We start from the raw sequence: 24,548 nt of genomic DNA, 5'->3' as shown, positions 1-24,548 counted from the left end.
AGAAAAAGGGGCGGGGAGAAAAAAAGCCCGCGCCTCCCTTCGGCTATTTACGGCACCGCCTCGCGCTCCGCTACCAAACAGAGACAGGCAGGAAGTGCGGCTCCAGCTTGTGAATGGGCGCGCGCCGGAGGGGCGTGGCGGCCGCGCCTGAATGGGAGACCCAACGGGGGAGAGAGCTTTCCTTCCTAGAGCGGCTAGAATCCGTAACAAGGCCTTTCCAAAGCGCGCCAGCCTTGGGGTTCTGCAGAACTCTTCGCTAGGCAGATGTCAGCAAAAGAGGGGGGGGGAAGTGTGGCTGAGCTTCCTCTTCGGGGGAAAGAAAAACCCTCTTTACAGGATACCTACCCATAGAAACAATGAAAATATCCAGGGAATTATTATGATTCCCACCTTTTTATGTATAACTCCAGGTGGTGAATGAACCTAATGCTTTTAATACAGTCAGAGGAAAGGCAGCTGAGCCTGCAGCAGGAACGTGGGTGGGGCAAGAGGCTCAGAAGGGACCCTCCCCAGTTTCTCGGGCTGTAAAGGAGACGGCGGGAGAATTGCACTTTCAGACTTGCAGGATTCCACCAATGCAGCCTTACAATAAAGTAGAATTAGCCCCTCTGGTCGTGTTTCCTGTCTGGTCTACCTCGTAAGGCTGATGCCCAGCTGGCTTTTTTATAGGCTGGTTGTGAATGAGAGGCAACTTCCTTTCTCAAGCCTTGGGGTAGGGTAGTTGTTGAGCCTGTTGGTTTTAGGGGTGACGTGTGTCTTGTGTTTCTTTTAATTACTTTTTAAAGTGTAAGCCGCCTACAACTGTTTGGAGTTGGTGGCCTCTAATAAAACGAGTAAGCGAAGGGAACCCGCCATGCCTGTGATGGGGAGGTGGGGAAACCCTTCGATTCCCTGCTCTCCCCTGTGCATGAACTACCAAATTCCCTGCAAACATCCTGCGCGCTCCGGCCATACCCCATGTGAGAGATGGATAAAATATGTTATCATCGACAAAGAAATAGTAGCTTGAGCATGCTAAGAGTGCAGCTGGGTGAGAGATAAGGAAGTAGTGTTAAGTGTTATGGTTATCAAATAGTGGCAGATGGAGAGGAAGTTGTCTCCTTGTGTGGGACAATGTAAATAAAAACTAATTTAACCTGGGGCAGTCTTTATCAGTATAATGCCATTAGCTGAAACCTTGAGCAAATTACCATAGACTCCCAATGGGTGAGGTGGGAGGGACCAGGAAGAAATCATAGAGCGGCCGGAAAGAGTGTACACCCTGAGTACCTTAGCCAATGGGGAAAAGGGGAGGGACTTGCGATGGGGAAGCTATATAATCAGGCCGGAGTGTGTATGTGGGCGGGGCTTCTTATTTGCAACGAAGCCCGCCGGCCTTTGCAAACGCTTCCAATAAACTTGACTTCTGACTAACCCAGAGAGATTTGTGGCGCTTGTTTCACACCCGCAGACGAAACATCAGCAACACAATTCACAAAAAGAAAAGTACAGCAGAGGGATACTTTAGATATTACTCTAAATTGCTTTGAAACGAGGCAAACTCACGTCACTCCCCCTCCAGGGGCCCATGGCGAGGGGTCACGAGAATCTTTCTAATAATACCTTATTTCCGAGATACACGTGGATGCAAGCACAATGAGAACACAACCAGAAAAATCATGAACATGACACTGCCAAGTTTTATTACAGAATATCCTGTAGGACAGACTCTGCATTTATTCCCCAGTGTGGTCGGTTTGTTCCGTCATTCGTTTCCGTAAGCTGAGAACATTCAGTAACGGGGAGTTACCTAAAGAGTGTCCGAATGCCCACCCACCAAACAGCAAATGTTGAAAAAAGATATAATTTCTTTCTTACAGAATTCCTCAGTGGACGGAAAGAATTGAGACTTCATTAGAAAGAAGCCAGAAATTGTTAAAGGAGTGATTCTCTGTCCTTTCAACCGAAATACAGTACTATTAATACTAAACTCTCTCTACCTTCCCACCTGGATGACTATGCCACCGATCAAGTAGGCAAGACTTAAAACACACACAATTCAGACACCTTCCTGTGAACTGAAACGTGATGTGGGAAGTCGTGATGATTGTAGATCTCTACTGAAAAGAGGTTTAAAAAAAAAAAAAGTTTTTAAAAGTTTTAAAAAAAGTTAAAAAGCAGAGACGTCACCTTGCCGACAAAGATCCGCATAGTCAAAGCTATGGTTTTTCCAGTAGGAATGTATGGCTGTGAGAGCTGGACCATAAAGAAGGCCGAGCGCCGAAGAATTGATGCCTTTGAACTGTGGTGCTGGAGAAGACTCTTAAGAGTTCCCTGGACTGCTAGGAGGTCAAACCAGTCAGTCTTAAAGGAAATCAACCCTGATTGCTCATTGGAAGGATCGATAATGAAGCTCAAGCTCAGATACTTTGGTCACCTAATGCGAAGAGAGATCTCTTTGGAGAAGACCCTGATGCTGGGAAAGATTGAAGGCAAAAGGAGAAGAGGACGGCAGAGGATGAGATGGTTAGAGAGCATCCCTGAAGCAATGAGCATGAAACTGCACAAACTCAGGGAGGCAGTGAAGGACAGGAAGGCCTGGCGCAATATGGTTCATGGGGTCACGAAGAGTCGGACACGACTTAACGACTGAACAACAACAACAACTGAAAAAAGATCCCTATCCTGTAACAGAAAACCGACCGTATATGCACATCACACATCCAAGCTCAACAAAAATCACCCAACCTCATAGTTCCAGGTAAGAGTTAAAAATTCATAATTTTCTAATAATGAAGTGTTAACATATTTTGTCCTATTGCATTGAAGAGGAAGGAAGTGGGGGGGGGATATAACAAGGGATTTTATGCACTACACTGATGATGAGGATTAACTTGTTTTTAATAGGAAAAAAAACTCAATAAGTATGCATTCTTCATTGATGGACTATTTGCACATTGATGGGCTATTTGCAAAATGCAGGTGGGGTGAAGCTTACATGGGGATTTGAAGATTAGATTATAAATGTAATGGGATATGTTTAGAGAAATAATTATTCCTATTTAACGTATTAAAAACGAGCACTTATGATAGCCTTATTATTTCTAAGACCAAAGATAGATTGGAAATTATCTATGTTTCACATCGTTTTTTTTTACTTTGCCTCACTTTTGCTTTTCCTTTTCTTTATATTTTGTATTTCAAATTTCCCTTTTCATTTCCAACTTTTAAATATGTATCTTTAAAACCTCAATAAAATATTATAAAAAAAAGTATGCATTCTTGCACATAAGTGCTTGAACACTTCAAACCATCTCTTTTCCCCTGCCAAGTTTGCTGTTATATACTTTAATCTGGTTTTGTTCCTTACTATGTTGATGCTTTAAGTCAGTGCTTCTTAAAGTGTTTGGTCTGAAGACCCCTTTATGTTCGTAAAAACGATTGAGGACCCCATAGAGTTTTTCTTGGGGTGGGTTATATCTATCAATATTTGCCGTATTAGAAATTAAAACAGATTTTAAAATATTTATTGGTGTGACCTCACGGCCCCCCTAAAAGGATCTTGGGGGACCCCCGGGGACCCAAGACCACACCTTTGAAAACGACTGGCTTAAATGGCTGGTGGTTTAAATCCCAACTAAAAAAATAAAAGCACCAGGAATGAAAGCAAGCATGGCCAATCACACACCCTGTTTGGCAAGTGGTAGGTTCAAATAGATAGGGCTACTTAGATAGACCCCCTTGGATCCTGCAAAGCTTTGGTTTTTTAAATATTTATTTATTTATATTTCAAATTTGGTCACCGCCCATCTCACTAGGAAGTGACTCTGGGGGGTTTACAGTAAACACAAAAATAAATATGAATGAAAATACAATCAAAACACAATCAAAACTCTCTTTGTTAAGAGAGACAAAGAGGTTCAGGCCTGCGGTGAGGACTTCTTGAGGCAGTTTCTCCTTCCCATCTTTGACGGAAGGCTTCACAATGGCTCTATCAGCACGTAGCCTTTGATTTCAAAGTTTAGCGAGTTCCAGCCCACTAAAGGGGTCGATGTCATACGATTGTGGGCACCGCTTATCTGTTCCGCAGATAAGACGGTGTCCCACAGGTAGACTTCAGCCATTTCTCCCACAAAGGACTGCCCCACTTCAAAGGAGCCCCCGTAGGAATCTTGTTCCTGCCCCAGGATCACCACCATATCCCTCTTGACCTGATAGCCCTTCGCTGCCCCTTTCCTTGGCAAACGATGCCCGTCCAACCACAACTGGATGATCCCGGTAGCCGAATCCCAAGTCATGCAAACAGCTTCCCAGCGGACGGTAGTCCTGCTTGCAAGACTGGAGGCTTGGAAGGTGATGCATTCGCCACCCACGCAAGTGTGGTATTCTTGGGGGTGCCGGATGATGAGGATCTCGTTGTCGTGTTGCGGGGAAGCAGCCGAGAAGAGGACGAAGGTGCGGGTCAAGTCGGTGTAGAATTGGAGAGAGACGGTGAAGCGCTGGAGCTCTTGTTGCAAGTTGGGCTTCAGGAGAACGTAGGAGTCACTAGAAGCCTTGGGGAACACGAAGACCTTTCCTTCCAAAACTGAGGAAGCAAGCAGGGAGAGAAGACCATCAAGGGGTTAGCTTCATGCGCCCCTCGCATGGATCCACGGTGTATTGAAGCTGGATCCATTGAAGGTGAAGGTTCCACCATGGAATAAAGACTTACAAAAGGGGACCCTGTTTCCCCCACCCCTTACCTGTGCCAGTCAAGATCCCTGGGATGCAGAAGATCATGAGAAGGACTGTACGAAGCAATGGGCTCTCCTTCTCCATGGTGTCACCCAACTTAGCCACCAGTTTCTGAAGCCCGCTGCTTGGAGGGCCACCAGGGAGCTTGGCTTTCTCAGTTGAGTTCATGAGACATTCTCAACGGGGCAGAAGGTTCCGCCTCTGAGGCCTGTTTCCAAAGATGGCAAGGACATGCCAAAGGAGGAAGACAGATGGAGAAGCAGCTGTGAGATACCATAGCCTGGAGCATGAGATAATGTTTGCAGCAGCTGTGTGTTTTTGCAGATACGGGTTTGCAGCGAGCTTCGAAATGAACCGTCAAGCTGGTTGTTCTCTAAAATGCAAAGAACCCAATTTCATCGACTTTAAGTTACATCTCAGTTTAATTGCATTTATGTTTATAACTATGGCAACAATGATTGCATTGTATATAGGTAGTCCTCATTTAGCAACCCCAGTTGGGACCAGCAATTTGTTAAGCAAAGCAGTCACTAAGTGAAACTGTGACTATGCTTATGATCTTCCTTCAGCTGTCCTTTGCTTTACAGACCTGCGAAGGTCGTAAATAAGAGGATTGGTCGCAAAGGTACTTCTTCCCCACTGTCGTAATGTCAAACAGTCGCTAAACAAGGCAGTTGTTAAACGAGGACTACCTGTACTTAATACTTTTCCACTGTGGTGATCTTAAACATTACAATTTGGCAGAAAGTTTGGAAAGATTTAGTATGGGCACTGACCTGAGTTTTGTAAATGCCACAACAGTTGTAAAGGACACAGTGGGATAAATAAAATGGGCTAAAAATACAATATTGGCACAAATAGGCCAAGACCATCCACATTTCCTTCTACCTCGTGTTTGAAGGCAAGTAGGGTCTCCGGTGTCAGAAGAAGGGTTTCCTTGTGCATAGCAAAAGCGATCAGCTCGTTCCCCAACCCCATTAAAGAATTTCTGACCACTTAGCTTCTGATTACTGCTGGCAGTGGACACAGAAGAGATCCTTCTCAGATAGGACTGCCCATTTTCCTTTTCAGAAACTCAGATTTGTCAAGTAAAAACAGGACAGGCAGGGGAAAAGAAACTAGATGTGATTTGAAGATCAGCAAAGATGGGAGATATATAGTCCAACATATCCAGAATTGAGGATGTCTGCCATAATTCGTCCCAGAATTAATCACATTTAATCGTATCCCTGCTCAGCCCTTTTTACAACCTCTGACGCCCCCCCCATGCTGAATTTTGGCAACAACATGGTGGATTAGAGTGGTACAGCTTTTAAACTACTTTTTAAACAATCGAAGCAGTAAAATCCATAGGCTGGGCATGGTCTGGTGTAAAGCTGCCCCCCCTCCAATTCCCCAAAGAATGAAACCTTTGCTTCTGCCTAGTTTAGCGGCTGGCTGTCATGAGCCACCCAGGGTGACCAGGGAGGCCAAAACCGCAAAATAACAAAATTAAAATTGCAGCCCTCGGAGAAAAAGAAAGACCCCCACATCTGCAATAGGTAACTTTTTAAAAAAATCAACTGGGATGTAAAAATGGCAGCAAGCGAGGATGACTCCAATTGTTTGCCTTAAGTTCTGATTTCTCGCCACCTTGGGGAACTGCACCCATCTTCCTCCTTTTTGGGGGGCTCCTCCGCTGGGATTTGTGCCAAGGTCCTGCTCTTTTCCACCCTCCAGTCGCACCGATTGCAGAGAACGAGGAAAGCAGCAGGTGCCGAGCGACCGTGGGAAAACCTTTCATTGGGTGGCTCTTACTAGAATGGAAACCACTAATTAAAAGAAAATTACAGGGGGCTCAGGGCTCCCGCGGTGAATGCAAATCAATGGCGTGATTTAAAGCAAGCAGCCATCGTGGGAAACGATGGGGAATCTTGCTTCGAGCCAACCCCTCTCAAACAGGAAAAAAATTAAGACGGGGGAGCAGAAAAAAAGGAACTTCAGCGACGCCCCGTGTGAACATTTTGGATTTCCACCATAAACGTAAAAATAAAAATGCGGGGTAACAGGCAAGGTCAAGGGCAAGCTTCTTGGAAGTTGCCCTTATTTATGCGAAAAGGGTAGGAAAAAACACAAGATAAACCAAACAGCGCAGATTCTATTTATGTGTATTAAGAGACAGTTGGGTGTTGTGGGGAAGGTGCCGGACTAGACGGGGGGGACCGCGAGTTCTAGTCCTCCCTTGGGCACGGAAGCTGGTGGGGTGACTTTGGGCCAACTGTGCTCTCTCTCTCAGTCCGGCCCACCTCACAGGGTTGTTGTTGTGGGGAAAAGAGGAGGCGGGAGCATTACCTATGCCGCTTGGAGTTGTACGAAATAAAGTGAGATATAAATCAATCACATAAACAGTTTGTCTTCCATTTATAACATCTGAACCACCAATTTCCTGGAACAAGAGCATTCCCAACAACCCAGAAGTTACCTCCTGCCCTGAGCAGAGAGACAAAACCTTCCAGATTTCTATCCAAATTGACAATTCTACAAGAAACCTGCCTTTTCTGAGATGCAACCAACAGTTCTTGGTGGCAAGGACGGCGACAATCACAACAAGACAAAGCACGACCCCAGTTACTGGCGTTAAGCATACCACAGTTTGTTTTATTTTGGCACGGAACTAAAATCCGTTTTCTACAATACAAAAAACACGCAGAAGGACGTAAATGATAGTACCCGGTTGCGTTACGAGAGCATAAAATCAGGTCCCCGACACAGGACATCTCGACACAGAGTGACTCGGTGGCCTTGAAAGCTCTCCCAGAAGGGGATGCATCTGGCAATCCTGGATGGGGGTTTCGCTCAACTCGGCTCTCCTTAAAAATATTTGGCAGCAAGCGCGTGAGACGGGCAAGGCGTGTATAACAGCTGCAGTCTTTAGGCACCAGAATTCCCAAACTGACCTCTGCAGGAAGCAAAGTCTCCCACGTGGGCCTGGAAGGGAGGTTGATTAGGCACTGGAATGCTTACAGAAGCTTCCAGGAAAACAATTTTTTTGTATTTTTATTTATATATATATATATATTTATATATAAACACACAGGTGCGTAAGAAAAGGCGTTAAATATTGCTTGCGCCACTGGGGCACGAAGGAGGAGTATAATTCCCGGTGGTTAGCACCCCTCAAAATGATGGCACCAAAGGGGAAGGGGTGGCCCGTAACAGAAATCTGTATTTTAAAAAAAAAAAACACAACCCACAGAAAGAAGTGCTCAGCTATAAATCGAGAAAGATGCTTGATTCCCCGTCATTTAACATCAGCTGCAAGATTTATTATACCCATTTTTGTCTGCAATGATGTATCCAGTTTCTGCAAACCGGAGACAACTAACAGAATTCAATTTGTGGACTATTTTTAGAAATACATGCATCTTTTGCATAAGCCCTTTCCTAATATGCTGAAAAATATACAGGTGGTCCTCGGGTTATGACCACTCGTTCAGCGACTGTTCGAACTTACGACGGTGCTGAATGAACGGTACTTACAACCAGTCCTTGAAGTTCTGGCCATTGCAGCATCCCGACAGTCATGGGATCACCATTTGTGACCTTCACTGCCAGCTTCCAACAAGCAAAGTCAATGGGGAAGCTGGCAGGAGGTCGCAAATGGCAACCACATGATGTCACAGGATTCGCTTAATGACAGCTACCGGAAGTGCCGGAACTGCTGTCGCTAAGCATCGTGGTCACGTGACATTGCACTGTATGACCGCATGCTTAGCGACAGAAATTTTGGTCCCAGTTGCCGTCGTTAACTGAGGACTACCTGTATATTCTCATCAAACTGCGTGGCAAGATTTCCAGAAGTGCGAATTCTGAAGGGAGAGTAAGCTCTGTTTCATGTATTGGCTCAAAAATGTGGAATTAGCGGTTTGCTTCAAATGTATATACCACACAGTAAGTTTCTGTCCTCGCTTCAAATGCACCTTTGACACACTGCAGCATGCTTTAAAGTATTCCCCTCAAGCCGACAGATCCACAACACGGATTCAGAAAGGCCGAATCCCGGCTCCCCAAAGACAGAGTTTCCCAGGCATTTGTACCCTGCCAAGGCAGGGGTAATCCAGAAGTGATCCAAAAGACGTTGTTAGCCCGGGGAACGTTAACATAAACTCCATGTTACAGTGGATCAGGATGTTAGTGGAGTGGCAAGGCCGCTTTGTGTCTTTGGCAGAGCGCAGCGTGATTCCTCAGCAGCATCGCGCCGCGGGTTATTCGAGACGCAAGTCTGAAATGAAGCTGGAGTCATAAAAGGTTCCCAGGTCTGGCAGGAGCCCGTGTAGGAAGTAGAGCGATGTCAAGCTGCAACCTTGCACGTGTGTTTCCTCTATTTTGGAACGGAAGCGGCGAAAAGCAGAACATGAGGCACTTGCAGGTAAGAATGTCCTCAACCCTCAAAACAAAATGTCCAGGGAGAAGGAAAGTCCAAAGAATTGCATGGGATGTGCTCCGTATCTTTTTCAGGCAAACATGGTCAGTTGTATCCACTATGGAGAAGACACAGAGAAACAAACGCAATTTTTTACCATCAGTGTTTGTTCTACGCCAGAAAAGATAAAGACGGTTCCTCCTTTCCAGAACGGTCCTTTAGAACATTCTGGGCTTCACTCTTTGGCCCAAAAGGTTCCTCAAAGAGGTTATAAATATCCAAGCCTTTGGGATTACAAATGAAGAGACACAACACGTGAGGAAAAGGGCTGAGGAGGGAAGAGGAAAACAAACAATAGCTGAAGCACTTCAAGGATGAAAGCTCAGCTGTCAAGGGAAAGAAGCTGAAAGGCTATTAATATCTTAGCAGAGGTGACAGAGGGTAGGAAGGGAGGAACAAACAAGAAGCAAGTGTGCCCTGCCTGCAAATGTCCTCCAAGGCTGCAAGGTACGTGCAAGTGTGAGTGTGTATTCCCCCCAAATCTACTCTCTTTGCACTAAACAGAGTTATCTGCTTCTAGGAGAAGCTAGCCTCAATTTTGCACAGGATGGAAGAATGGCAGGGGGCAGGCAGTGATTCTAATTTATTAACACTTCCTATGAAATGAAGAAGTCCATGAAATTTGAAGAAGCCCTCAAATTAACTTTCCCCCAGGACTGTTTTCAATTTTGTCTCTGGCACCAGAAGGCCGAAGCTGGCCTTCCCCCAACGGGGCAGACCTCCAAAACCGCTGGGAGAATTCCTGGATTTCCCAGGAGAGCTGGAGAATCACAGGCCTTGCACTCCAACCTGGCAGGATGCCCTGATGGAATTACCTTAATCAAATCGAACGTGACGATCCCGTCCTTGTCCGTGTCCAGGGCTTGGAAAAATCCTAGGAAGGGAAGAGGGGGAGGATTAAATCGATGGCTAGATGGTTATTGATTTCTGCAAGGGTTCATCCCTGGACTCTTTCCCTGCTCCAAAGCAGACTCAACGAGGTTAGATTGGCAGGTTTACTGCAGAGGATGGGGAAGCCATACGCGCGAGTCCGTTTCCAGCTCCAGGTCCAGGAATCCTGCCCTATTTAAAGACGGGCTCCCAAGGTTCAAAGGCTGGGTCTTTGCAATTGCAAAAACCCAGCTTCGAACCTTGGGACGCCTTGTTTGGAAAACTGCTTTTTCTGGGGTGAGGATCAGAGAATCCTGCCTCACTAGTTTCAACCCATCACAACGTATTTAAAGAAAAAAAGCAGGAGGACCCAAGTCAGATCTCTGGCTTCATCCCAGCTTCTTCAGTTGCTGAGCAAAACAGGCTGGAATCCTGGAATAACAGAAAACTGGGAGGCTTCTGGGAATACAATAAGCTGGCTTAATACGGGATCTTCGGACCATCCAGCCGTGCCCTGCCCTCCCCAAACACCAGGAGGAGGAGGAGGAGGAGGAGAACTCACGGAACATAGTTTCGAGCCGCACTAAACAGCAGACAAAGTTGTCAAAGTCAAGGGCCAGGTCGGGCTCCGCGTAGCGGGTGATAATCAACTCGTAGAGTCTCTTGTTCAGCTTGAAACCTGCGGTGATGCAAAGAGCAATGTTAATTTCCCATTTAGGGAAAAGCTATGGACAAAGAGAAATAAAAAGAAAAATCAAGGCATGCGCGGAGTGCAAGGTGCATTTTTTTCCAATCAGGCACCAGCAGGATATAGCAGTTAAGACAGTGTTTCTCAACCTTAGCCACTTTAAGAGGTGTGGACTTCAACTCCCAGAATTCCCCAGCCAGCCTGGGAGTTGAAGTCCTCACCTCTTAAAGTGGTCAAGGTTCAGAAACACAGTGGGGAGGCCCAGTTCAAGTCCCCACTCGATTAGGTGATCTGGGGCCAGACAGACTTTCTCGTAACAACCAACATCACAGGACTGTAATTGTTGGGATAAAATTAGGGGAGACACCTGTGGAGTTTTCTGGAGCTCTCACAAAAGAGATGGGATATAAATGCAATGGATTAAATCAAATCAAATCAAATCAAATTAAATGTCTTCCAGTTGAAAACTGGGCAGGGCTTTCATTATCACTGGTTTTTATCACACCTTGAGGACTAGCCTGCTGGACAGGCAGCCAAGAAATGGAACAAAAAAGCCAAATGTTCCAAGAAACGGGCATGTTACCTGCAGACTCCAGAGCCATTCTCATTTCATAGGCACTCATACTTCCTGATTTGTCCAAATCAAATTTCCTGAAGATTGCCTGAAAAGTTTTAAAAGGGAAGAAAAATGAGAGAGCCGGGACGTCCAGCCAGAAGAACAGCAAAGCTGGTGACTGATATCAAAGCATGTACGATAGGAAGATGAGAGACTTCACACCAGGCAAAGCAATAAATCTTAATTTTCCAGAAACTCAACAGAAATAAGGGGGTTTGTTACAGAGAAGAAAGAGGTCATATATATGCTGAAAACCCACCTACAAGAATCAAATCCAAAATCGTTGTCAGCCCCATAGCTTAAATCCTAAGTCTCTTCCTCCCACCCTTCTGAGTCAACAAACATTTGGCTGTTGTTGGCCTGGCTCTGGGCATGCAAGACACCTACTCCATATTTACATAACAGCTATGTCTGAGTTAAGAACCAGTGCGTTCCACTTTGCCAATGTCAGCCTTTCTTGATGGGGGAAATTAAGTGCAGCAACCTCAAGTGATTCCCAGTTCCAACTGCTAGAGAGAGCTTGGAACAAACTAGGAAATTACAAAAGAGAAGGGAGCCTAGTCTTAACTAGTCCCCTTCTCTAGACCACAGCCCCATTAGGGAATCCAGTGAAGGTCTGAAACAAGATTCAAAGCTTGGATCCTGAAGCTGGACATCAGTGTTCCCTTTTCAGAATCAAAACTCAATGGCAAATTTCAAAGGCTGATTGTTTGGGCTCTTCAGATCCCTTGGTCAGTAAGACTGTCTGATTTATTGAACCAAGGAATTTAGTTCTCTCCCTCCAGATCATAGAAACATCCACAATTGCCCACCCAGGTTGCTACTGTCCATCTTCCCATGAGTTTTGCAAGTATTTACAACTAAGAGAATGACAAGATTGCTGGTGAACAATCCGCATGTTTGTAAGCTTGATTCCACACTATTTGGTTCCTCCTTCTCAAGTGAGAAGCAGAAATGACCTACTTTGATTACGTCCATCCTTCGGATCTTGATCTGTTGCTCCCAAACTAGCCAGACTCCATTCGCCAAGATAAAATTTCGGCTTGTTTGGAAGCAACAAATGAGAATCCTCAATTCAGACATCCGAATACACTTTGTGTTATTTCACTCATTTGTGTGAGCGGCTTCACACGCTAGAATGCTACTTTGCCCAGAATAAATCAGGAGAGCCCAAGAATTGTGGCTTATTGTTACATGTGAAAAATCCATTGTTGATGACATAAGAGAAAACAAATCCTGTAAACAAAAGTGCTGATACTGAATACAAATGTTTTGCTGAAAAAGCCATATTCTGAGAGGCATATTATTTTAGGAGCATATTAAATGCAAACATGGTTAAGATGGTCCCGTTTGCTCTTTTAACCCAAACTGGATGGATGGAAACTTACCAGATAGTTTTTAATCTTAGTCCAAAGGACATTGAACTCCACCAAACCGAGTTTCCCATTTCCATCTCTCTGATGGAGGAGGGAGCCGTTAAGGAGACACGTCTGAGAAAATTCACCCCTCCCTTTCCAACCATTCACTTACAAACCCACAGAAAAAAATCCCTTTGTGGCCTTTCAGCTGAATCAAGGTAGCATCTGTTCTTATCAGAGAAAGGAGCCTCCATTCATGGTTTGAAGATGGTTTAGAACTCACTGAAGATCCTAAAAACCAAGGTTAGGTAGCCAACGATTGGCAGAATTCGTGCTTGGAGGGAAAGACTGCGGAGAACAACGTACTGCCCCGTTTGTTCTGCCGTCATGGAAATAGATACAAAATGTGCTGGGCCTGATAAATTCTCCTATGCTAGCTCTCGTTCAATTGATGAAACAGATTTTTTCCCCTGAATTTCTTGGAAAAGATTAAACAAATCCCCAGTGGGGTTCTTACGCTTAGTAATAGTGAGGCCAAGCAGTACAGTATGTGTGTGAATATCCTATCCGTGCACAATTCTCTCTCTCCAGTTGTTTGCAACCACGCTGACTTCTCCTAATTCCCACTCTCAGGAGTGTTTTCAGACAGTGATGGGAGAACAGCCAGGAGGACTGCAGAACCACCGCAAGACAGAGAAGAGAAAATAACTCGGGAAGGGCATATTCCACCATCTTTCAGGGATCATGAATTTTTTTCCTTTCATTTTTGTAAATGTGTCTTGTTATAAATTTTAATTGTATATTTATTTATTGTTTTAACATGTTGTGAGCCACCCAGAGTCCCCCACTGGGGGGGAGATGGGCGGGGACACGTTTAATAAATAAATAAATAAAATAAAATAATGTCTACGTTCAAGAAGAGTTTTCAGAGAAATCTGAAAGGAATTCTCAAGCCGCCCGAGGAGGACATAGAAAGACAGAAGACTTTTTTTGCCAGGGGGAAAAAATTTAAAGAAACGTCAAACAGGCCTCCCTTTCTCACGCTGATAGAAAAAAGATACATCCATGAGATTCACCATACTTCGGCAGGACTCCAAGCTGAATCCTTTCGTGCGCAGGTCTTTATCTGCAATTTACAATAAAGAGAGGAAAGATGATGACGACGATTTTATCCTGCCTTTTTTATATATATTGTTCAACTCCAGGTGGAAAATGTACCTAATACTCCTGGCCTCCTATTTTGCCCACAACAACCCTGTGAGGTGGGTTGGGCTAAGAGCAGCCTTCTCCCCCTCCCAAAGTTCCTTGATTTGCAGCAGAGCAGATGTTTTCCTCCTTTGTCCCTGCATTGTTTGTAAAAAAAGGAAGGCCAGCGATAGAGTGGGGATTTATCTTGGCACTTACGTTTTCCAATTATCCTGTTGAGGATGGTTTGCAGTTCTCTTGCACTAATCTCCATATCCTGAAAGGAGAAACAAATTAGATTATCCTTATCATGTGTGATGTTTGAAAAACATTATTTGAAAGCCTGAGTCTTAACTGTTCAAACTGGTCATCAGCCTGATTTATATCTTTGAAATGAAACAGCTCCCGTCAGCCAGCCCTTTTTTCCCCCCTACTATTTATAACGCTGAATTCATTAATTTGCATCTAAACACATCACTGGTATATTGCTTTGTAAAACTATCATTAAAAGCATGCTCCAAGGTGGGGAACATATTCAAAGATTACAGTAAATGGAAAAGAATTAAAACTACACTTGTAATTCATTACTCTGGCCCTTCACTGTAGGAGCAAGTAATGCTTTTATGCTGGCAGAAATTTATTTCCTCTCTGGTTTTTCCGGCTGGCCTCTGAGAGAACAAGGCATCTTAGGAGGAGACAGGCTCAAAGACGAAAGAAAAAAATAAAACAAAAATGGCATCCTCTCCAATCAGGCATATGCTCAAAAACAGCCAAGGAAATTCAAATGAAATTCTAAAGCATCCTGAGCATGAGGCAGAAAAACAGAAGCCTCTTTCACTTACCATGACGTTAGAATTTCTCTCGCTTGAACTAGACGATTAAACAACGCGCAAATCCGAACAGAGGCAAAATGATCAGTGGGAAGGTTCCCCCACCTCCTTCTCTCTCCTTTTACTACCAGCTCAATTTTTATTTTCTATTTGTGCCTCGCTCTCCTCTTGGCGTACTCACCGACCCTGCCAACTGCTTAAACAGCTGCTTAAAGCCTTCATCGATCTCACCTTCCGAAAGCACTTGCTAGGGAAGCAGGAAAAAGAAGATGGTATCAGCAAAGGAGGGCCGAACCTCCAGATTCCACAGAGTTGCTTTCGCACAGGATTCTAAACCACAATTTGGTTTAATCACCATTTGCTGAATGCTCACAGACTCCGCCTGGCAGCTTCATTCGCCAAGCGGTTGTTTTGGACAGACAGAGCAGAAAAAACAAATCAGGAGCCGTGGCTAAAACAAGCCGGGAATTATTCAGCCCTAGATGGTACCTAGCCAGGCTATTTGCAGGATTGCTTCACCTTTATGATATCTGCCTGTCCCACACCTTCTAATAGGGTGCCATCCCTCTGGAATGATCCCCCCAACATACAATTGTCTCCAACCCCCTTGATCTTTAGAAAGGCACTTAAAACTCGGGTCTTTTCCTGGGGTCAGAATGATTGCAGTTCCTGTTGGCGGAGGTTAATGATCGTGCATTCCTGACTGCCCATTAAACGTTGTGTACTGACGTTAACTGCAAAGGTTTATCCTGTTTTTGGATTAATGGAAGCCACCCAGCGTTGAGCCACCTTATAAACAAACACCATCAATAAATAAAATAAAGTGTGCAAATAAATACATTTGCAAATCTACATCCACAACAAATTGCAGATGAACAACATTGCCTTTTTGGCCAAAATGGTAGTTTCTTGCATGGGGATAATAAGACTCGAACAAGAACACCTTTTCGCTTCACCTTCTAGGAAAGTCCAGAGCTGTAAACTAGATTGAGAAACCCCCAAATCATTCCCCAAAAAGGAGGCCCCCCTCTCTGGATTGTCACCAACTATCTATTTAGGTCACCAGCAGCTGAGCTGGACTCCAGAGAAATTTTATTAACTAGCTTAACTCTAGTTTTAAGCAGATAGTTTTGAAGGTATGTCTCCCTGATGAAGGAAGACATATATTTTTCCTCTCAACTACAAATGGAGAAGGGAAATCTACATTTCTGCTCCTGAACCCCCAAAAATGGGGAGAGAGATTTGTCACTGGAAGCTTCTACCTCATCTGGAAGTTTGGCTTGGATCTGATCATCCATCTCCCTGCAGAAGGATCAAAACAAAGAAAAAATTATACTCAAAAATAGTCCCCTGGAAAAACACAGCACAAGCTACAGAACAGGCAATGAAAAGGAACAGGGAAAGTTAAAAACTGAAGAACATTATTACACATCACAGTTTATTTTAACCATCGTTTCTTGAGCCACCTTGGCAGAAAAAAGAAACCTCTACAGGTAGTCCTTGCTTAACAACCATTTGTTTAGCAACCATCCAAAGTTACCACAGCACTGAAAAAAGTGGCTTATGGTCCTCGTGCTTATGGCCATCACAGTGCCCCCGTAGTCATGTGATCATGATCCAGGTGCTTGGCAACCAGCTCACACTTAACAACAGTTGCAGTGTCCCGGGATCACATGATCGCCATTTGCGACCTTCCCAGCTGACTTCTGGCAAGCAAAGTCAATGGGGAACCATGTGAATTGCTTAATGACCATGTTTTTCACTTAATAACCATGGTGATTTGCTTAACGACCGCTGCAAAAAGGGTTGTGAAATTGGGAGCGGTCATGTGATGCTTTGCTTAACAACTGCCCCATTTAACGACAAATTTGCCAGTCCCTATTGTGGTCGTTAAGCAAGGACTACTCGTATATCCAGCTAGAGTTTGACCCCCTTGTGAAATTTCCTTTTTGAGTTTCAGCTGCATTAGAATTCTTCAAAAAATGCACAAAGGGTTCAAGTCAGAGAACATCCTGCCTTCACTGTCCCCCACCCTGGTTTCAGTGGTTTCTAACTTTAGCCTATCTCTTCAGCACAAAGTACGTATTTCCATCTCTGATTCTGAAAAGCTGAGCTCTTTGCCCTTGTGTGAATAATAGGACTTTGTTGGGCTCTGACTTAGTGCAGAATGCTAAGCCAGGATTTGCTTCAATCATGGTTTAACCCAGCCAGAGTGAGGGAGTGAGGCTTTCCCACTCTTTCTTGGCAGCCTCAAGGGCTAAAACACAGAGGGCATGGCTTACTGTCCCGTTTTGAGATGGGAAAAACACAAGCAAACTTTAGGGAAAGCCACAAAACAGGGTTAATCCTGGTAAAACAAAAGAACACCCCAAGCCAAGAACCCCACCTTAGGAATCCAAGCTACATGATGTGACCCTACAGTCTGTGCACCAATGTTTTGCCCACTGCATCTCTCACGCTTTCAAAAAATACCCATATTTAAAAATTAAAATAATTAATTTTTAAAACATTAAGCAGAGTTTCTCAACCGTGGCAACTTTCAGATGGGTGGACTTCAACTCCCAGAATTCCCCAGCCAGCAAGGGGAATGGGAATGGGTGGACTTCTGGGAGCTGAAGTCCACCCGTCTGAAAGCTGCCAAGGTTGAGAAACACTGACATTAAGGGTTGACTTATAGCTAAGGAAACTTTATAAGCCAAGCCGTTATGGTTTGCCCAAGAAAGCACGATTTAAACCAACCACAGTTTGATGTAACACAGGCAAACCCCACCCCTGAGAAAGCCCTGGGAAAGGATCACTTACACTGTCCCGGCTTTGTTCTCTGAGAAGACTCGGAGTACAAAGTCCCCTTCCTTGTTGGGTTCAAAAGTCGAAGGGACCACGATATATTCTCCTGGGGGCAGCCGGAAACGAGTACTGACTTCACGCAGGTTGATGAACTGCTCCGACCGGGCCCGGGAAGAATTGGAGAGAAAGAAGTCGCGCTTCAGGTGGACCGAAGGCTGCCCCTTGCACTGCCAAGAAAAAAGGGGATCAAGACTGAAAAATTGCATTTGCCCAGCGCTTCCCTCCCAACGAGATCCCCCAGGAGAAGAAAACGGTCCAGAATTCAAGACTTGCCTTGAACGACTAGGTGCTTTCACCCAGCAGAGGGGGCTGAATGAGATGGATCTGACTGGACATTCCTAAATCCAGTCTTTATTCAGAACCATGAGGACTAGCATCTTACAGGTAGTCCTCACTTAATGACAATAGGGACCAGAAAATTCATCGTTAAGCAGGGCGGTTGTTAAGCAAAGTATCACATGACCACACCCAATTTTATGACCTTGTCTATGGTAGTGGTTAAGCAAATCACTGCAGTCGTTAAGCGAATCATGCAGTGGTTAAGCAACTCACACGGTTCCCCATTGATTTGCTTGTTGGAAGCCAGCTGGGAAGGCCACAAATGGAGATCATGTGACCCCAGGACGCTGCAACCATAAGTGTGAGCTGGTTGCCAAGCGCCTGGATTGAGATCACATGACTGCGGGGATGCTGTGATGGTTGTAAATGCGAGGACCAGTTGTAACTTTTTTCAGTGCCGTTGTAACTTCAGACGGTTGCTAAATGAATGGTCGCTAAGCGAGGACTACCTGTAGTTCTTTTCTTAAGCCACAGACCACAGCCCAACATTATTTGGAGGGCAGGAGTCTACCTATATCCAATATAGCAAAGACTGAACTAGGTCTAACTCTGCCACTGCTCTTTACTTAAAGCAGAGTCCTGGAATCTCAGAATCCCAGATTTGTTCGGGACAATCTCTAAGCTGGGGAAAAGACCTCTTGGCCTGGAGTCCTGGAAAATCTTTACTGCCATGATCATCACCGAACTGCCGAACTGGCTTTGGCAAACGTACCTCTGGGGGCACCTGGGAGAAAACATAAAAAAAGAATCAGAGCATTTCCAAAGACAAATCATCCCAACCCAAAGGGCATCCTGGGAGGGGGAAAGCCTGCTCAGGTGCTACCTCGTAGACGGCAAAGCCGATGGTCTCCATGTCCTTGCCGAACCGCCTCTCTCGGCGACGGTGTTTCTGCATCAGGGCCAAAACGAAGCTGCACCCCGGCTCTCTTCGCCCGTCTTCACCCTCGTGATCAACCTCATCAAGGCGAATTTTAAACTGCGGGTTAATCCAGAAGGTGGCTGGGGGAGGAGATCAGAGTGAGAAAAAGATGGAAGAAGGCCAGCAGAAAAGACGGATATTGCCAGACATCTGCCAGGATCCCTTAATCTTGGAAGTGCCTGTTTTCTTTCTGGTTATCTTGGTTAATCCCCTCGTTCAAACAAGGGAGTTGAAACTGGATTGGGAAGAAAGTGCCAAGACCGCCAGCCTCACCTGCTGCCTCCTTCTAAACACAGCGGGGTGGGCTGGTTTGCCCAAGGATAGTGGGGGCAAAGTCTTTATTTCTGCAAGTGGAACAGTCCTTATTAAAACCATCCTTTACTTACCTGACCTCTGAAATTTGCAAGGGAAAACAGCAGCCAGGCTTACACGCTGTGGCTAACATTTTCCACCCTTTTCATTACATTTATAGGTAGTCCCTCAGTTACGATGGCAATTGGGACTGGAATTTCCGTCGCTAAGCAATGGGGTCATAAAGCGCAACGTCACGTGACCGCATCACTTAGCGATGGCAATCCTGGCAGTCCCCATTGACATCGTTAAACAAGGAACAAGGGTTATTAAGTGAGGACCTCATGTGACCGCGACTTGTGACTTCCTGCTGGCTTCCGACAAGCAAAGTCAATGGGGAAGTCAGCAGCAAGCCTTTCCTTAGGTGGCTCGCAAGCAGACCAGCAAGCAGGTGTTATAGAGTGTGGGCAGGCAGGGGGTGGGTGCTGTGGCACGGTGCAGGCAGGTGAGGGGGTGCTGCGACCCAGTGCAAGTGTGAGGGGCCCATACTCACCTTGCCATTTAAGGGTTCCTTGGGAGAAAAAGTGGTGGGAGTGGGAGCAACTTACAGGAGTGACTTGCGACCTCCTGCTGGCTTCCCCACTGACTTTGTGAGTGGGAAGCTGGCAGGGAAGGTTGCAAATGGTGATCACGTGACTGCAGGACACAGCAACCGTTGTAAGTGCAAGCTGGTTGCCAAGTGCCCAAATCGCGTGAATGGGGGGGATGCTGTGAGGGCCGCAACTTTGAGGACCAGTCGTAAGTCCATTTTTTCAGTGCCGCCGTACCTTTGAACGGTCGCTGAATGAATGGACGTAAGTCAAGGACTACCTGTAATGCAAAAAGGGTGTGAACCCAATAGCTTCACACCCCTATTTCCAACATGCACAGGCCCCTCAAACCTGGGTACTTTGCCATGCATTTCAGCAGCATGATTTTTGTAGGGCTGCAAAGGGACGTGGGCTGCTCTCCCAGGATGAAGGGTTCCACAGAAGTCTTCTTTTTTAAGAACCCCATCCTCTCCAACAGGAGCTACCTGGGTAATTTCTACAGCCACCAGCTGTGCTCCCTCGTCGCCAAGTGCCATCGTACAGCGTGGTGTTCCATTTTCGGAATCTGCGGGACTTCAGGGCATCTGGCGTAAGGTTGCAGATCTCAAGGCGAGAGAACTCACGGAGGAAGTCTTGGAAGGACATCCTACAGGGGAAGACGAGAAGCAAATTCAGAGCGGTGTTTTGAAGCGTGCAAACTTACAGCCAGAGAGGAGAGCCTGTAGCCTCCAGATTTTTGTCGGGGGGAGGCGGAACTTGAGAGCTTCCCCTGAGAGTGACGCATAAAAATGGCAAAAAAACCCCACAAAACTCAGGATTTTTTTCTCAGATTCTTCCTGCATCTATTTTATTTTTTTCAAGAAACGTAGAACTTCCCCACCCACCACCCAAGGCCAAACACCTCAGCCCTGGTGTCATTAACCCTCCTAATTGAAATAAAAGGGCTTCCTTCTGCTGTGACTCAGGTAAGACAGGCCTACCAAAATTCCCCATCCTCCATTTTGACTCTCAGTTGCTGCCCGACAGCTGGGTCCACCACGTTCCACTCTCCAGAACTGTTAAAAAATAAAAAAGAGGAGTTGTTAAAAGGCACGCTAAATCAATCAGGAAATAAACGAGATTTTACACAGGCTCCCATTCGTTAATGACCATGGCGAGGGGTCAGAGCGTGCATTCATCTACGTAACGAAGCTTCTAAAATTTGAACTGTGTAAGCCAACAGGCATTCAAGAAGCAAGCCCTGAACCAAAATTTCATCTGTTTTTTTAAGGGTTTAGATATAGGGATTAAATGGGAAGACTGTTAAGACTGCCGAGAGCTGGGTTCAAATTCTAGCTTAATTAAAATATTCATTAGGTGTGACGCCCAGGGTTGTTGTGAGAAAAGGTAGGGAGACCACACAGAACCACTTAGGCTGTTGACTGAAACGTGGTCAGTTGGTCTATCCTTTCTCCCATCAATGCTGAGACTGGAGGACCTCTACGGCAATGTTCTTCAACCTTAGCAACTTTAAGATATGTGGACTTCAATTCCCAGAATTCCCCAGCCAGCATGGGGAATTCTGGGAGTTGAAGTCCACATATCTTAAAGTTGCTAAGGTTGAGGAACATCGCCCTATGGAAATGAATGAAGCACATGGCTCGCAGGGGCAACCATGCATAAGGCCTTCTTCATCCTGGTGATTTTTTCTCTCTCTACTGCAGGCTTTCCATAAGCGACATGATGAGGAACGCTGGGTGTTGTAGTCCAGCAACTCCAGCATCACCATTTTACCTGTCACTCCAAGCTCCTGTCCATTCCACCTCTCCCCACGGGTTTCGTACCCGTATCAGGCTGACCCGCTGTCCTCGGTAGCTGATCTGTTGGAACGCAGAGATTGTCGTCAGACCCCAGTTCCAAGGAGTTTACGTTAAGCCGGCTTCATTGTGGTTTCGTGTAACACGCCACCGCCAACCAGATTCGCGCAATGCACGAACCAGAGACCAGCAATGTGCAGAGTGCAGAATGCAACCCCTAAAACCCACTGGTGTGGTCCCCCGGGCCAAAGAATAAACTCAACGTGATGGCTGAGAAAATGTACTACGCGGGATGGGATCACATGAAAGACATTGCGCAGCGTGCCGAGGAAGTCTTTCTTTCTCTTAACGGTTAACAATCCCTTCTTTAAGGGGAAGACACAGCATTCTTCACTTCTCACTTTGATTTCGCCCACATGAGCTGTGAGTGTAAGCCCTGGGCAGCAAAGCCCCTTGCATTTGACACGGAGGTTCCACAACTCACCTGCTCAGCTCCAGTGACTGAATAAGCATGGCCCTTCACCAGCTTCTTGAAAGTGACAGCTTCCATGTCAAAAGCACTCGTGATCTGGAATTCCAAGTGGGAAGGAAAAGGGAAGAAGAAAAAAACCTACATTACAGGTTCTAAATGCCCATAAAGGGGCGGGATGGAGCTATATAATCTTGCAAGTGTCCAATGCAGTGTTTCTCAACCTTGGCAACTTGAAGATGTGTGGATTTCAACTCCCAGAACTCCCAGCTGGGGAGTTCTGGGAGTTGAAGTCCACACATCTTCAAGCTGCCAAGGTTGAGAAACACTGATCCAATGGCTCAGGAGTCAACCCACAGCTTCCCCATCTGTAACCAAGGGCTGGATAACATCCCAGATATACTCACGTCAATGGAGCATCCCAAGAGAGATCCTCTCTCCAGGGCTTTCAAAATGATCTGAAAGAGATCGTTGGGAGGCTTCCGGAGATCGTACCACTCGGTCACACCGCCTGTAAAGTCCTCAAAACCTTCCGAAGTGCTTCCTCCAGACAGGGCTTCATAGCAGCCATTCACCCTAGGGAGAGGTAGCACAGGGTCGTTTGAATTTCAGGCCATCCGGCAGAGTGTTTCTGCCCATTTCACAGATGGGAAAACTGAGCGGTTCTCCAAAAGCCAATTCTTGGGAGAGGTGGGGGAAAGCCAAGCCTTCTGACAACCAAGACAACTTTTAAACGCTTTCCCCTTGAAAAAAAAATCAAACAAAAGATACTTACTTAGCATAAGCTTTTTCAAGCAGGGCACTCCAAAACTCATTGCCTTCGGCTGAATGTACAAACACCAGCTTGCCATCTTTTGTCGGGAGCAAATCGTCCACCACCACATCTATCCATTCCCCGAACTGCCAAATCTATTCCCGGGACAAAAGACAAAAGGAAGTCAAGAATCCTAAATTTATGGTCAAACTTACACAGCTAGTGCTGTGTTAAGGAAGGCTGAGATAAGAAACCACCATTATGCAACCATGCCAAACAAACTATCTTGGTCTTTTTAAGCATCTTCCGCTCAATAGTAAATATGGATTCCCGCAGCCTCCAAATGATAATTTTCAGTGGTATATGGGAATGGCCTTGGGAGACAGAAGATCTCCCAAGACAGAACTAAAAGGTAGCTCAGCCCACTGAAGGAAAAGGGATGTGGAAAGCATCAGAAGGGATCCTCCCTAGTTTTCCAGAGAGTAAGAGGAGGGGGGGAGAAAGACTTCCAGACTTGCACGATTCTGTTAATGTAACCTTACAATAAAGATAGAGCTAGGACTTCTGGGTGTGCTTCCGACCTGGACGACCTCACACCCTCGCTTGCATTTCGAAAAGAGAGAGGAAATGAATCTGCGGCCCCTGGACCAAGGATCCCACGGCAGGACGGTTATTCACCTGGAAGTGGAAGATGCCAGCGTACCCGTTCTGAAAGCTCTGCCCGTGGGGGACCACGCGATGGAGGAGGGGGTCGTTCAGTGTGAGCGAGGCAATAGCAGCTAAAAGCCAACAGTCCCCTAGGAGTGAGAAAACAACACCAGAACATTCAGTCAGCTGTACAGAAATCCATCCTCCTGTCCATAAAAATGAAATAGCAGAAACAGTTTCTTCTTTTTTTTATCTTCTTTCTTAGATACCTATCATGAGGCCTGAGGCTCAGGGAAATTCTGAAAAATGATCATTAACTCCCTCTGGGGTGACCCAGGGCTGAAATTTCTAGACTGTTGATGGGCATCTTAAACCTACAACTCCTAGAACACCTCTTACGCTTTCTCAAATTGGGCTTTTTCCTGTTTTCAAGATGGATCCAGGACTGAACTGGGTGGCTTTCGTTTCAAGCTGAAGTCAATGCTTTTGCCCACAGAGTCTCCCCTCGAAGTGGCAAAATTTGGCAAAAAAAGGTGTCAGACCCATTCACCCCACTGAGGTTATGTTGTCAACCATGCTTCCTGCAGCCCCCAGGCAGAGTGCAAAGCATCCCCCCAGGCTGAAAAAAATGATCCATCCTTGGTGTAGGCCAGTGTTTCTCAACCTTGGCAACTTGAAGATGTGTGGACTTCAACATGCTGCCTGGGGAATTCTGGGCGTTGAAGTCCACACATCTTCAAGTCGCCAAGGTTGAGAAACACTGGTGTAGGCAATACAGAGCAGCAGTTTGACCATCCAAGGCATACATCCTTATTTACACCATGAAGACTAGAATCTTGATTTGTTTTGAGATGAAGCACTACAGCTTACTTAGTCAACCACCTCTTTTACATGCCAGCCCTTGCAGGTAAGGCTGGGAAAATCCCTTACTCCAGACCCAGGAAGTTCACATATTCGACGATGCCAGAACAGAATGAATCTAGTTTTTGTTTAAACCAGGCCTTCTTCAGACTACCAGGAATGGCCTCTTAGTCTTCTTTTTAAGAGAAGACTCCATCAGATAAAAAGGCATAATTTTTGTACACCGAAGCACGAATTCCTGGCATTTCCAGGCAGGGCTGGATCAACTCCAAACCCCAGAGGGCTTCTGCTGATCTGCATTACGAATTCTGG

At 45.7% G+C, this 24,548-nt stretch overlaps 2 protein-coding genes across 3 annotated transcripts in view; both read right to left on the bottom strand.

Annotated features, from left to right (window-relative positions):
• Positions 1 to 3,756: 3,756 nt before the first annotated feature.
• Positions 3,757 to 5,876, bottom strand: LOC103062162 (mucosal pentraxin-like). The gene is made up of 2 exons (XM_007437750.4): positions 4,722 to 5,876; positions 3,757 to 4,564 (listed from the first exon to the last, which is right to left on the bottom strand). Exons 1-2 carry the CDS (start codon positions 4,879 to 4,881, stop codon positions 3,960 to 3,962), a joined length of 765 nt encoding a protein of 254 aa, XP_007437812.1. The 5' UTR covers positions 4,882 to 5,876; the 3' UTR covers positions 3,757 to 3,959.
• A 1,448-nt stretch (positions 5,877 to 7,324) lies between these two features.
• CAPN1 (calpain 1) overlaps positions 7,325 to 24,548 on the bottom strand; it is a 31,699-nt gene continuing 14,475 nt past the window's right edge. For both annotated transcript variants that reach the window (XM_088137410.1, XM_015889756.3), the window contains 19 exons: positions 23,406 to 23,524; positions 22,749 to 22,882; positions 22,381 to 22,549; positions 21,989 to 22,072; positions 21,482 to 21,567; positions 20,689 to 20,763; positions 20,194 to 20,354; positions 18,732 to 18,907; positions 18,621 to 18,632; positions 17,525 to 17,736; positions 15,985 to 16,024; positions 14,904 to 14,969; positions 14,112 to 14,169; positions 13,769 to 13,833; positions 12,738 to 12,806; positions 11,317 to 11,395; positions 10,608 to 10,724; positions 9,991 to 10,049; positions 7,325 to 9,233 (listed from right to left, as the gene is read on the bottom strand). In XM_088137410.1, the coding sequence (XP_087993536.1) occupies positions 9,207 to 9,233; positions 9,991 to 10,049; positions 10,608 to 10,724; positions 11,317 to 11,395; positions 12,738 to 12,806; positions 13,769 to 13,833; positions 14,112 to 14,169; positions 14,904 to 14,969; positions 15,985 to 16,024; positions 17,525 to 17,736; positions 18,621 to 18,632; positions 18,732 to 18,907; positions 20,194 to 20,354; positions 20,689 to 20,763; positions 21,482 to 21,567; positions 21,989 to 22,072; positions 22,381 to 22,549; positions 22,749 to 22,882; positions 23,406 to 23,524 (1,808 nt within the window). In that variant the 3' untranslated portion in view covers positions 7,325 to 9,206. The remainder of the gene's footprint in view (positions 9,234 to 9,990; positions 10,050 to 10,607; positions 10,725 to 11,316; positions 11,396 to 12,737; positions 12,807 to 13,768; positions 13,834 to 14,111; positions 14,170 to 14,903; positions 14,970 to 15,984; positions 16,025 to 17,524; positions 17,737 to 18,620; positions 18,633 to 18,731; positions 18,908 to 20,193; positions 20,355 to 20,688; positions 20,764 to 21,481; positions 21,568 to 21,988; positions 22,073 to 22,380; positions 22,550 to 22,748; positions 22,883 to 23,405; positions 23,525 to 24,548) is intronic.

This window comes from Python bivittatus, unplaced genomic scaffold (genome assembly GCF_059951505.1).
Source record: "Python bivittatus isolate LINGU-HERP-01145 unplaced genomic scaffold, Pbiv_v1 ctg000180_np1212, whole genome shotgun sequence".
In the NCBI taxonomy this organism is placed as follows: Eukaryota; Metazoa; Chordata; class Lepidosauria; order Squamata; family Pythonidae; genus Python; species Python bivittatus.
This window is presented reverse-complemented; position numbering and strand designations above follow the sequence as displayed.

Excerpts from the sequence above, each read along its gene's own strand:
- LOC103062162 (XM_007437750.4), bottom strand. The coding sequence starts at position 4,881 with ATGAACTCAACTGAGAAAGCCAAGCTCCCTGGTGGCCCTCCAAGCAGC. Across the intron at positions 4,565-4,721 it reads AGGGATCTTGACTGGCACAG|TTTTGGAAGGAAAGGTCTTC; the intron begins GTAAGGGGTGGG and ends TTGCTTCCTCAG.